The sequence below is a fragment of the Anoplopoma fimbria genome, chromosome 3 (assembly GCF_027596085.1).
Source record: "Anoplopoma fimbria isolate UVic2021 breed Golden Eagle Sablefish chromosome 3, Afim_UVic_2022, whole genome shotgun sequence".
NCBI classification, from domain to species: Eukaryota; Metazoa; Chordata; class Actinopteri; order Perciformes; family Anoplopomatidae; genus Anoplopoma; species Anoplopoma fimbria.
In genome coordinates, this window is record NC_072451.1 from 23,670,129 (window position 1) to 23,683,289 (window position 13,161).

General features: G+C 39.3%; 1 protein-coding gene across 1 annotated transcript in view; it reads right to left on the minus strand.

The window, feature by feature from the left end:
• clstn2a (calsyntenin 2a) overlaps positions 1-13,161 on the minus strand; it is a 125,209-nt gene that overhangs the window by 24,956 nt on the left and 87,092 nt on the right. The window contains exons 6-9 of the mRNA XM_054625358.1: positions 9,234-9,383; positions 4,549-4,734; positions 3,341-3,598; positions 1,305-1,426 (exon numbers count right to left, since the gene is read on the minus strand). Of these exons, the coding sequence (XP_054481333.1) occupies positions 1,305-1,426; positions 3,341-3,598; positions 4,549-4,734; positions 9,234-9,383 (716 nt within the window). The remainder of the gene's footprint in view (positions 1-1,304; positions 1,427-3,340; positions 3,599-4,548; positions 4,735-9,233; positions 9,384-13,161) is intronic.

The window sequence follows — 13,161 nt, forward strand, 5'->3', positions numbered from 1 at the left end:
CAAGATCCAAACAAAGGAGCAAATGGGATACCCGAGAGAATGAGAGAGAGAATAAGAGGAGGCGAGACTGAAATAGAACTGAGTCTTGAGGTTGTTTGCTTGTTTGCTCAGAAAAGTCAGCAGTCTGCTACTTGACTGCCCTTTTCTTTGTCACAGCCACCTCCATGGGCCTCAGGAGAAAAGAACACTGGACTGAGAAAAACACTTTTCAATCTGACTTTGACCTTGAACAAACAACCATCTGGTTGAAAGGTAGACACACAAGCACCGATGCCTTGGAAACACAAGGAATGTTTGCATGCTGACATGGAAGGACTGCATAACACAATAATCCAAAGCCTTGAATGTTGTCTTTCCATGCAAGATAAAGATATGAAGCGTTTTGTAATAATCTCAGAATTAAGTGGACATATGCTGTATCCCTAAGGCAAACCATTAGATTTACAGCTAACATTCATTATTTGTGAGCTGGGGATAGTCTGTGGAAAGGGGAGATTCCAGTGCAAGAGGTCATTGGCTTATCATGAATATCGTTTACACTCGCATAATCTCTCTCAGCAACTGCTTGGGCTAGAGTGACTAGATGCCCTTCAGTCGGATGATTCTCATTCAAGCATCCACCTTACTGATGTGTCCTTGAGCAAGACTCCAGCTCCACAGTCACTGGTCTCACCCTGCATTGTAATGTTTTCGAGGGAGGGGACAAAAACAGATGTCACTGAGGTCTAAAACTTAAAATTTGTATCCTCATTTTCTGTTAAAATACCTGCCAGCTGTGCATATTGCCTCTGAAATGCAGGGGCTATATACAGTACACCAACATTTGTAGGATAATTACAGTAAAGAAAGCGCTGTGCTACATTCAGAGAGAAGTACATATATTATTATATGCATCTTTCTAGCAATTTCATGTGGTGCCATCCCCTCCTTTGAAAGGCTTTATGCAGGACTGAAACAGTAAACTGCAAATTAGTTCAACAACTCTACAGAAGCATGACAGATAATAGAGATCTGCTGCTGGGTGAGCTATTAGCTAAACTAAACAGACTTTTCCAATTTGGGTCTATGCTTGCATATTTGTGTGTGTATGTGTGTGTGTACATAGGATAACAGTGTCTTCTACCCTGTTATCTCCCTCAGTGAGTAGAAGAAAGTGATGGAAGGCCTCCAGTAATTAGAATGGAGAACCTCTCCTTTCACTACACAAATAATGATAGCCCTTCACCTGCTGTAGAAAATCATCCCTGAATCTATGCTCGCACCGAAATAGGACACAGACAAGCTCACACATACACACTCCTCACCTGCTCCAGTTTCCAGTGGAACTCTGCAGGTCTGAAAGTGTCGACCTGAGTGAAATCTCTTCTGAGCAGGAACACCAGGCGGCAGTTGTGGACATACAGCGAGTAATGGTGTCGGTTCATTTCTACAATGGGAAGATCACAAACATGCATGGTTACACAAAGACTCAAACCCATGCACACAGTTAAAGATAGTTCTACATTATACATTGTATAAATCAACAAGATTAAGCCCTCTACTTCAAGGACAATAAACTGATGCATCTGGGGCTTAGGTTTTCTTATTGATCTCTTTCTGGGTCCATCCCAAAAACATTCATACAGTACAGCTGTGTGAAAGACTAAACTCTTTTCAGCTACCTCAGATGGGTTCTCTACATCAAAACACAGCTGTCAGCATGACCAAAAGTGTGGTCACAGAGGGCATGCTGCTGTTATGTCTGGTTTTTCTGATTATCGACTGGTGTCTGTGTAAGATGGCAATAAAAGGTGAGCCCCACTTGCTCTACTTTTATAAATAAATCAGCTTGAGGTGGGATGAGATGTTGGGTGTGCAACAGATTCTGCTCTAAATAGAACTCCACAGTGATGAGCTAGTGCTAGCCTTGATGTTGGTAATCTCCTACCTACATAGCCGTTCTAAACAAAGTCAAAGTAATATTGTGAAAATTAAGGATCATTCAGTTTGTAATAATAAAGTAAATACAAAGCTTTAACCATTTTTTAGCAATTCCAAGATGTGAAAATAGTGTTTATATTTATTGTTTCACTATTTCACTCCAGGTTGGGTGGTAATTTTAATATTAACATTTATTGTCTCTGCAGTAATTATAATTCTGAAAAAAGAAAACGGTTACAGTGTGAACTTTTGAATGCAAATATAAATATTAAAAAATAAGGGATGAAGGATTCAGAATGAATGTAAGTATGTAAGTATAATGTAATGTATGTAAGTATAAAATTGAGACAACAAATAATTTGGTATAATGCTACCAAGATGTAAAGCTTGAGAGTCGAGATGAACAATGCCTTTTTAGCCCTTTTATAACAGATCCTTCATCATATTATGCACAATTTTTCCCCCGAAAACAATTTCTTTGTATTTTTATAGCAAAATCAAATCATCTTTTTCTTCCTGTAACACAAAATATGCTTACATAAGCTAGTACCAACCAATTTCAACCAATTACATCAAGACATCCATCCATCAATCAAAGTGCAACTTTAAATAACAAGGGAGATGTGTGGAGCCTCAGTCCTCTGTAGTTCTGGATCGTGCTTCACTCTAAGCCCTCCCCTACCTCCCACTTTTTAGAGCTCACAATCAGATTCCTCTTTTAATGGATCACAGCGTGATCTGTTTCACCGGGGAATACTCACAGTACAGACACTCTAATGTTTCACTGGGAGTTTAATAATCATCATCCTAGCTATTTTTTCTCTATCTCCCATCTTTCATGTCACCAGGCTCAGCCAGACGAAGGACAGGATACAATACATGGGCATTTTTCCACACAGTATTGGTGATCTGGCCTTCACACTGAGCCTTCTGGTACCATTCATATCCTTAAGCCAAAAAGTTGCAAGATTCTGATGGTTTAACACGAACCACTCTGCAGTTTTGCATTACAAGATCAGACCACACATTTCGTGAGCTAATAAGCCATCTGTGAGATCATTGTGAAAGCATGCAATGTGCAGATGGCTTGCTTAATTACACAGTTCAGGCAGCTCAGTTCAGATATGCAGTGGAGAAAAAGTTTAAAGTTTCAAAGACACTTGCTGTTGTGGGCTTCAGTCTTGGCTAATCTGTCTTGTTATTTTATTGATCGGATGTTTTTGATCATATTATTTTCATAGCTTTTTTCTAATGCTAAGGACACTAGGAAATCAAAGTCTAAAATGTTTCATTAAAGGGACGTAAGCATCAAATAGTTTCCAGTACTCCTAAAGTAGAGCACAAAGGTTTCCCAAATATAGGACAATTAATACTTCTTAGTACTTCTTAAGAGTGAGCACGTGAGAAATTGTTTCCTCACCTGTCTTGTCAGAGTTACACAGTAAGGTTTCCTTCTCAGCTCTGAGTCCTGGACTGGGTCCGTGTTTCATCCATGTTGCTATGGTGAACTGGTCTGTCAGGTTTTGAGGCACCACGTGATCTGGAACATTAGCAGCCTGATGTCCCTCGAATCTGTAGATGAGGTCGCTGTCGCGGCTACTGTCAGTCAGCAGAGATGCAGTCCAGTTTGTGGAAGGGCCGGGGGCAGGAAGGAGGTCAGTGCTGCCTGATGCTGCACCTGGATGTGCACATGATCACATGATACAAAAATGTCAAGGTGCATGCACAGAGTATCAACCTGCAAAGAAACTGGTTCTCTGGAGCTTTCTTTTTCCTATGTGATTTCTCTGAGTACCATAAGTCAGCATACATCAGTTCATGACCTAATGTCGTTTGGCATGTCAGAATTAATGTTCTAAAATGGTGAATATATCTGTTGCAATGTGATATTACTGGCCATTTGTTGTGGCTCATGTCACACAACATGGTTACTGACTGAATCTACTAAATTGAAACCTACTTTTGCCAGCATGTACCATGTACTTAATTCAAAATAAGATATGTGCTGGCCCTATACTGTATCCCCCTTACTCATCTCAAAAGAAATATGGCAATTCTAGCACATGTTTTGAGAGCAAATCATTGATTAACAAGACATCTAAACATCTTTAAATCACCGGCTTGTGTGCCAGACATATTGACAAATTGCAAATCAAGACTTATTTTGGGGAAGTTTTAATACTAATGAGGGGTAAAGAAAGTCAAAAGGGGCCTTTTAGTTTTATTACACAAAATATACAATTTCTAAACAGGAATATTCAGTTTGTACAGTGTAATACACAGTAATGTATACTGTATACTACAGTGCAAAACCATGGGAAGCAAAAATGAACAATTCACAGTCTGGGATGGCATTTGGGAATTTAATTTAAAATAAAACAATTATTTCAAATTAATCTCGAGGATCAAAATGGCACACCGAAAATTGGAATATTAATATATTGCTGAGGCTAAGATGTCAAGAGGAACATTCTTCTTTTAATTACATTTTTCCTTCTCTGTCATTATTAGTACTACCCCTTGCTCTCCCATAGTCCCCGACTCTTAATTAGTACCTCACTATTTAATGCAACTTTTACTTCTTCAAAAAATGTATTTTCTTTCTTCTTCTTCTTTCTCTCTACTTACCACAGAGTTTTTGCAGAGACTTCTCAGAGTATGTTTCCCGATCACAGCCCTTCCCGATGTGATTGGTCTGTAGCTCTAACATCGCCTTTACGCCGGACAGAGGACCTCCACACGTTTCCATGTGCATCTTGGGAAACAGCTGCCTGCTTCCGGTCCCTGGCTCATAGTCCACTCGCTTGTTCCAACCTATAAGGGTCAAAATTAGCTCTGTTTATTTTAAGTATTTTATTTATTCATGTCAGTGGTGTTATATTTTACAAGCACAGGTAACCTGGTATCACATAGTAAACATTGGTTAGAAGAAACCTAGAAGAAGAAATAAATTACACATCGAGTCACTGTTGATATATGGGAAATGATACCTGATGTTTATATCAGTCTAACCCCTTAAGATTAATATAGCTGGTTTGAGATCGTTAGTTTTTAAGGAACAATCGACTTAAACGGATCTTCTCTCAGGATTGTGCATATACACGGGATATCTTAGCATCAGTTCCCCGTTGGTTGTAGTTTCATTGTGGTGTGACAACAAAATTGACATTTCTACCCAACATGAGATATCTGTTTGACCTGTCTCTTGCAAATGTACACCAAACTTTGTATTCAACCTCACATATTTCAAGAAACAGTAGTCGCTAGCTATTCTATGGTGGGTGGGTTATCTTTGCCCTGTCTTCAGAGAGTTTTTTTATATTTCTTTTCTCTTAAATAACTATAGGTTCACCACTTACCTTCACTGTGTATACCAATACTTAGATCAGCCTCTCTGTGATATTGTGTGTGGAGCCGGTTTTGGTATTTGCTTAATATCTCACTGTGAGGTTACATTTTCTAAAAGGTTTAGTATAAGCCTTTTATCTTACAGTGTTCTGTAAAAATGTTGTATCTTAAAGTTGCGAGAACAACAAAATCTGTCAGGGCAACATACAATTCAAATTTACCTCATTCATAGTATGTATGTATATGTATGAGTACTTGTATTTCAAGTGATGAACAGATCTATTTAAGCATAATAATATCTTTAAACACTGTTCACTGTAGGACCCACATACGTCTTGTTGCTAACCGTGTTGTCTTTTCTGTTATTAAAGCTGTCCATAGAAATGTAGGAAATCATTTTTACGTTTTTCTGTAGTTGTTTTTATAATGAGCATGTGGGTCTTGAATGAAGGACAGCTATCCACACAGGCTTGATCTTTTCTCATTGATTTCTTCTTCTTTCATTCTGTGTCAAGTCAAAAGGAGACTTAAAGGGCCAGTAACATTACAGGCCTGGTAGAAAGAGGTGCTGACCTCCTTGTAACTGTCAGTCCTGTTGCCAGGTTCTATACTTTCATTACACAGGTGTTATATCTATCCTCAATGTACGAGAATCTTTGAATCGCATTTAGATAAAAGCGTCTGCTAAATGACTGTAATGTAATGTAATGCAATGTAATGCATTGGTGAAAGGATTCACAAGCATGATTTTGTACAGGAATATGTTTTTGTGTGTGTAGGTGGACAACTGGCAACTCTTTTCGAGTCTACAGAATACGATATCATGTCTTCTGAGACAAAAAGAGAAAGGAACGGCCATCAGGTAGGCGAGGAGGAGTGAGAGGTGAGGTGGAGCAAAACGTATTTAGCCTCTATTTATACCGGGGAGCCTTCTTCAAAAAAAGAAGCCGCAGAAGAACTGCTGACCTCTACACACAGACAATATATAAGGTTGTGTGCAAAATACTTGATGTTTTATCCAAGGCTTTAAGCTACAATGGGTTATTGGTTTTATAACAGGATTATGCAGTACAGCCTCTTTTATGAGCAAAATCGCGAGAGGATGTTAGCACGGTATGATAGCAAGTGTTCCTTGGGTGATTCTAATGTCCAGAGTCAGTAGCCCTGTATTACAATCTGGATCCGCACATTTCCCTTTCATTCTTCAATTACTTCTTTGTTAGGCCTACTGTGCCAAACCAGTGGCTCCTCAGAGCTCTGCTGTACATGAAGATGACATTTACATAAAGTTGAACTGAATGTCATTTCAGACAACTTTCTCAACACTTAACTCTCTCTCTCTGCACCCCCGCTGTGATGTGCACTGACATTTCCCTCAATCAGTGTCCCTAAAGCCTAAACAACTGGCATTCACATCATTTTCAGTAAGTGCTCTCTTTGCACTAATGGATCTTTTCTGTAGCAATAGGCCTGGTCAGATGTAATTTTTCTTCCTGAATTATCTTGTCTTGTCATAGCAAACAATTATATGATTTCAGTAGATATGCAGCGAGATATGTTAGCATGTGAGTTAGCAAGAATCTTAAGGGTAGCCGAAGAACATCATTTACTCAACCATCATGTACTATTATACCATGGCCATGGAAAATATAGCATTTGGACCTTAGATGCTGTTTCAGTCAAGAGTCTGGTCTTCTCTAAACCAAAAGTAGTCACAATTTTATCTAAAAATGGATGCAATGGATACACAACTTTGGCTCACGTCATGGTCAGAGAGGGGTGTAGATACATCAAAATAATGGAAGAGGTGAAATCAATTATATTAATGCACAACAGTACTATTGTCCTTATTATTGCAAACAAACTTATCTAACTCCATGCCACACCATATGTATATATTCTTTTGTAGCATTGCTTAAAATGTAATGTCATGACACAGCAATACTTCAAGATTAAGTTTAATATACCCTCCACATGGAGAGCCCATGTAGCTCAGGGCTTAAGACACCAATCATGAACCACATCTCTGGTTTAAGTCCTGCCAGGAACATTTGTTGTATCTCTCTCTCCTTCCTTTCCTGTCTGTGATAAAATGCCAGAAAAATACTTGAAAATGGTATACCCTCCACATGATCTCAGTGTATGGCGACACACCACCTGAAGCTCAACCTGGACAAAACCGAGCTACTGTTCCTCCCGGGGAAGGGCTGCCCGCACCGAGACCTGTCCATCACCATTGATGATGCCGTAGTGACGCCAACTCGGTCTGTGAGGAATCTGGGTGTGATCCTGGACGACCAACTGTCGTTCTCAGCAAACATTGCATCGGTCACACGCTCCTGCAGATTCCTCCTCTACAACATCAGGAGGATTCGCCCCTTCCTCACTGATGAGACGGCGCAGGTGCTCATCCAGGCTCTGGTCATCTCCCGCCTGGACTACTGCAACTCACTACTTGCCGGAGCCCCGGCGTCGGCCATCAGACCCCTGGAGCTTGTCCAGAAAGCTGCAGCACGTCTGGTGTTCAATCGCCCCAAGTTCTTTCACACAACTTCCCTTCTCCGTTCTCTACACTGGCTCCCTGTAAGAGCTCGCATCCAGTTTAAGACTCTGGTGCTAGCCTACAGGGCAGTGAAAGGAACAGCTCCTTCCTATCTCCAGGCCTTGGTCAAGCCCTACACCCCCGCCCGACCACTTCGCTCTGCGGCCTGGGGCGATTGGTTGCCCCGTCGCTCAGAGGTCCCTGCGGCCGATCCACCCGGTCACAGCTTTTTTCTGTCCTGGCCCCTCAGTGGTGGAATGAACTCCCCACTGACGTCAGGACAGCAGAGTCGCTGCCCATCTTTAAACTCACCTCTTCAAGAAGTACTACCCTGAGCCTTCCTCGTAGCACTTATTGCATTCGTATTAGTTGTTGCACTTACTGTATTCGTATCAGTTCGCTGCACTTATTGAATTCGTATTTGTTTACTGCACTTATCCTATTCGTAGTAGTTTGTAGCACTTATTATATTCGTATTAGTCTGTTGCAATTATTGTTTTCGTAGTAATTTGCCTCTGCACTATACTTTTGCTCTGGCTTATGCTTTAAGATGCTTGTTTAAGAAAGGAGATGCACTTATGACTTCTGGTGACTAGTAGTTCTCTTGAATACCTATGTTGAATACACTTCCTGTAAGTCGCTTTGGATAAAAGCGTCTGCTAAATGACTGTAATGTAATGTAATGTAATGTGTATGTAGAAATTGGCAAAGAATAAACAAGAGCTGTTTGTAACATCCTTAGCACAGTTGCTCTTGGAGCTTTATAATAATATAATGGGAATAAATGAAAGTGATAAGAGGATTTGGTCGTTGAATAAGAAACATGCTTTCATATAATGAAGCACAGCTTTGCAGTAGACTTTCTAAGTAGCGGCGATATTTTGAGCAATGTAAAAAAAATAACCATCACCTCTCTCCTTCACCATAAGTTTATTTCTCTCTTTCTTCCCCTAAGTTGCCTGTTCATTCTGTCTCTTTCTTGGTCTCTTTCTTCCTCCTTTTCCCCGTCTTATCTCTCTCTGTCTCCCTCTTTCATTCCTGCGTGAGCTTGACTCCTGAGATGCTGTCAGTGCTGACAGGTGAAGCAGCAGGGGAGACTGGCTGGCTCGAATGCCAAGCTGCTAGTATGTTGAAGGAGGAAAAGAAAAACACACACTCTTTCCCTCTGGAGGTTTTTGTTCAGGTCTTCTGATTTCCTCGAGAGACGTTCATTTTAAAATGAGATAGAATTCCTTCGAGGGAAATGATATCCTACAAAACTGCACCATCTGCTTCAATTTTGGTTGTATTGCTTTACATTTAAATACGTTTAAACAATAAATCAGTACACTTTATACCAGCATAGTAATGAGTACATTTATGTCAACCATACAAGGTTAATTCTTTTAGAAAATATTTCAGTGGCTGTTTCTTTATCTCTGACCTTGCCATCCGGGTTTGCAGACAGGCTTGACATCAATATGCACAGCCATATCCTCCTTTGCTCTCTTCTGACCACAGTCAAAGGCCGTCACCATAATCTTGTAGCTCTGCTGCTTGTCATAGCTCAGCCGCTCTGTGTTTCTGATGTTTCCTAAAGGACACATTAACAAAGAGGATATACAATTCACTGACAGAGAGAAGAGTGGTTATGCTCATTTGACAATAATAAAGCAAGAAACACTTCCCACTGAGCAGTAATTGAAACTGACTTTGCATTGAAAAAAATGCTTCCTGAAAACAAACATAACTCTTTGTATTTATTGAAGCCTTTTACTGGAAACTCAAGGTCCATTACCCTTGTATTGCATTTAAAAATCCGAGCAGAGCAGAGCCTCTCTGTAAACAGTCAATGAAAAATTTACAATGATGATCCTTGCCTGTCTGAGGGAGTGAAAGCTGAATGACTTTTTGATAAACTTGCATGATTTCATAATTTTATGCACAGAATCAGACCCGGTGGCACAGACGACAAGCAACTATCCAATCTTCTCTCTTGCTGTCGGGTTTACTTATGTAGGTCATTTAGTAGCATCAGTATTACATTGAGACTGTATCAAAACCAGTTAAAACATACACACAGTTACTTTCACAGTAACTTTAAGTAGCATACAGTGATATGTTACTATTTTATAGAAAGTAACTTATGTAGTCTTATAAAGACATTTTCACAATTACTATATATTTACTCTGAGCAATAAAGGGCATTTTAACTGCTTCTCATTGAGAATTACTGAGGAAGAACTACAGAAAGTCATCCAAGCATCAATAATTACATCAAAAAGGATGCTTGACGGTTGCATGTGTGACCAAAACACTGTGTTAACTTTGTGTAAAACTTTGTTGCTACCTAGTAGGGCCTATTTTAGTGAACCAGATGTAATATTGTATTTATTTTATATTTTTGCAGTGTTTTCTGGGTTCACACAGCCAAACTCTTGTCCACATTGAGATCCAGAAGAGTTTGTGACTACTTATTACCAAAGCGCTGATTGCTGTAGTTCCTTTGTAGACTGTTGACATATTTCAAAGAACTTGCTAGAGCTTTGCAGTATAATGTACAATGGGGGAGAAAAGTTGAATCCAGAGTTAAAAATAAGGCACAGTAAGCCACTAATCTTGCTTCATGTGAGCGGCCCCAGGTGGAGTGAAAACTACTCAACTGTAGGCACTAAGGTTGGGGTTGGCTATTTGTCAAAAGTAGACAACACACACAAACAAACACAGACATAGAGAAAGAAAGAGGAGAAGAGAAAGACTCCTGTGTTCATTGATTACTTGACATTTTATATATTGGATGCCCTAAGCCATAATTGCATGGGACTAGTATCACCAGGGGTCTTCAGGGGTATCCCCGCTGTACCCTCTACATGTTTCGAGGAGCCCAGCAAGTGTGAAAAAACATTACACCTATATCAATTCACTAGGGAATATACCCCAGAAAGACTGTTTGCTACAATCCTACAGTATGTTTTACTAGATTTTAACAATGCAGCAGTGAGGTTAATAGACTTTAAACAGAGTGAGCTGTTTGTTGCAACATTTCAAAGAACATCAAAGCAGAAAGAACACAAGACTAAATTATTTTCCAGTAAATGATTAAACACATTATTTTCATGTGAGTCAGATACATATGTTCTTCAAGATAAACAGCAAGCTTCAAAGCAATGTCATGTTCTTAGTTTGTCATGTTCTAAGATTTTTCCTATCAGTCATTCACAGTCCGTCTGCAGACATATGAGGACAACTGAAGCTATTTTTGTTGTTTGCATCCGGAGGCTTGGCTGTCACTCTGATTGCTGTCAGAGTAGAGCTGAAAAGATGAAAAGAGAAAAAAAAGAGGGGAGGCCAGAGGAGAGGAGGTGCAGTGAGCAGTGATCAGTTCAGAGCACAGCAGTACTGAAAAGAGAAGAGATGATCTTGAAATGTCAGAGGAATAAAGGTGATGAGGTCAGAGTCAAACAAACATCTCCTACAGTGACCATTTAATCCACAGCTGGTGTGAACAACAGTAACAGTTAAGGTACAGGATTTCAACTACAAGCCACATTTTCTACATGTAAGATGATATTTCAATTTAAAAGTACATTTTACTCTTCTTGGTTCATTTGAAGGCATCCTCTAACGTCTTCCTCTCTGGGGATCTATGGTGCCCACTTGTATTAAGATTTTCTTATTCTCCTGACACCAATTTTAGAAATTAAGTTCAGTTCGTCACAAAGAGTACTACTCAACTTGTCAAAACAGTTGCATAACGACTTGCGTGGCTCTGGAGGGAGATTACTAAAGTCTGAAAAATAACCCTGAATTTTTACCTTGAGACATCTCGCTCATGGCACCAGAGAACACTGCTTAATGGTTGTGGGGATACAAACTACATTCCCTCACATCACAAAAAAGGTCAAACAGGAAGATATTTAAAAAAAGCAGACTATCTAAGTGAGCAGGACTCACTTGAGTCTTAACAAGGTATTCATTTAATTATGTTCCAAAAATATGAGCTTCTCACCCATGTCCATGTGGTAAAAATTCAGAGTATGTGTGAGAATAAAAATGTATACTGAATTGCAGGTGTGTCTACACTGGCAGCAAACTCTGTTGCTATTACACCAATGTAAGCATCAGATTTTACCAATACATAAAACATAGCAAAGAGATGTTCCAATGGAGCTCAAGTTGCCCGTAGCCACTGTACAAACAACCACATCTAAATTCTGTTTTGTTTTTCTAAACAAATGTAGTGTTGTTGAATTTCTCCATTCTTAATTCACTGTCTGTTTTATTTCATTTGACTTGAATAAGAGATACATACTGCAGTACAGTCCTTTTACTTCTGTATGTTAACTTGCACTTCCCTCAGTGCAAACAATTAGATTGCTCTATGAAGTAGGTCTAAACAATGCCCTGTGTTTGAGTTTTTCCCAAACAATATCAAAGTGCCTCGGATGAGATCAAATCAAATGACTCCTGTAAAATACAGTGAGAAAAAGACCTGGAGACAAAAAAATAAATATGACCTTGAGAGAGAAAGAAAGAGTAACTGTTAAGATTCTATTGGTAGAATTCAACACTCATATACACACACAAAGCACTTCAGTCTCTCTTCACTCTAGATTACGTTGCACTCAGATCAGCACAGCGTAAATGTGGAGGCTCAGCAAAGGAGGCAGTGCAAATCCCAAAGCTGAAATTTTATATAGGGAGATGTGCTCAGAATAGCTCTCAATCAGAAATAAAGCACTCTCCCCCAGTCGACGAGGAGTGGTGTAAAGCCACAAACGAACAAAAGAAAACAAAAATTATAAGAAGAAGCTGTCAAAACTGAAGATGTGTCTTTGTTGAGTAACTTCTGAGCTACAATATGCACTGATGAAAAAGCTGCTTCAAGGTTCACATCATTATTGCAGTACAAATAAAAATCAGCCACAGTTATCAACCTGCTTTTTCCTAAATGTGTATTCATATTCATCTGTTATTTGGTGTACATCCATAAAAGACTGGTGCAGTGATTACTGTACATTCAGATTAAATAAAAGTTTTACAGCAGTTTGAAATTCAACAAAATCTTCCAGCACTAACAAACCTTGACTAAACATTCATTCTTGATAGTAGTTTTTTTTCTTTACGTAAAGTTGGTCTATTCAATGTCCGTTAATCCATTAATTAATCTCCAGATTCAGTCGTCTCAGCATCGGTCATGTTTATGTTTAGTAGAACATTGTCCATTCCAGGTTCAGATGACTGATAAATGTATTTTTACTTTAATCGAGACATTTACCCTGTTGTTTGTGCTGTTTTAATCCACATGGATAAAGTTAATTATCCTTAAAATAACAGCCTTCACCCTAATTTGTTTCAGTTGAGAAAGCAAT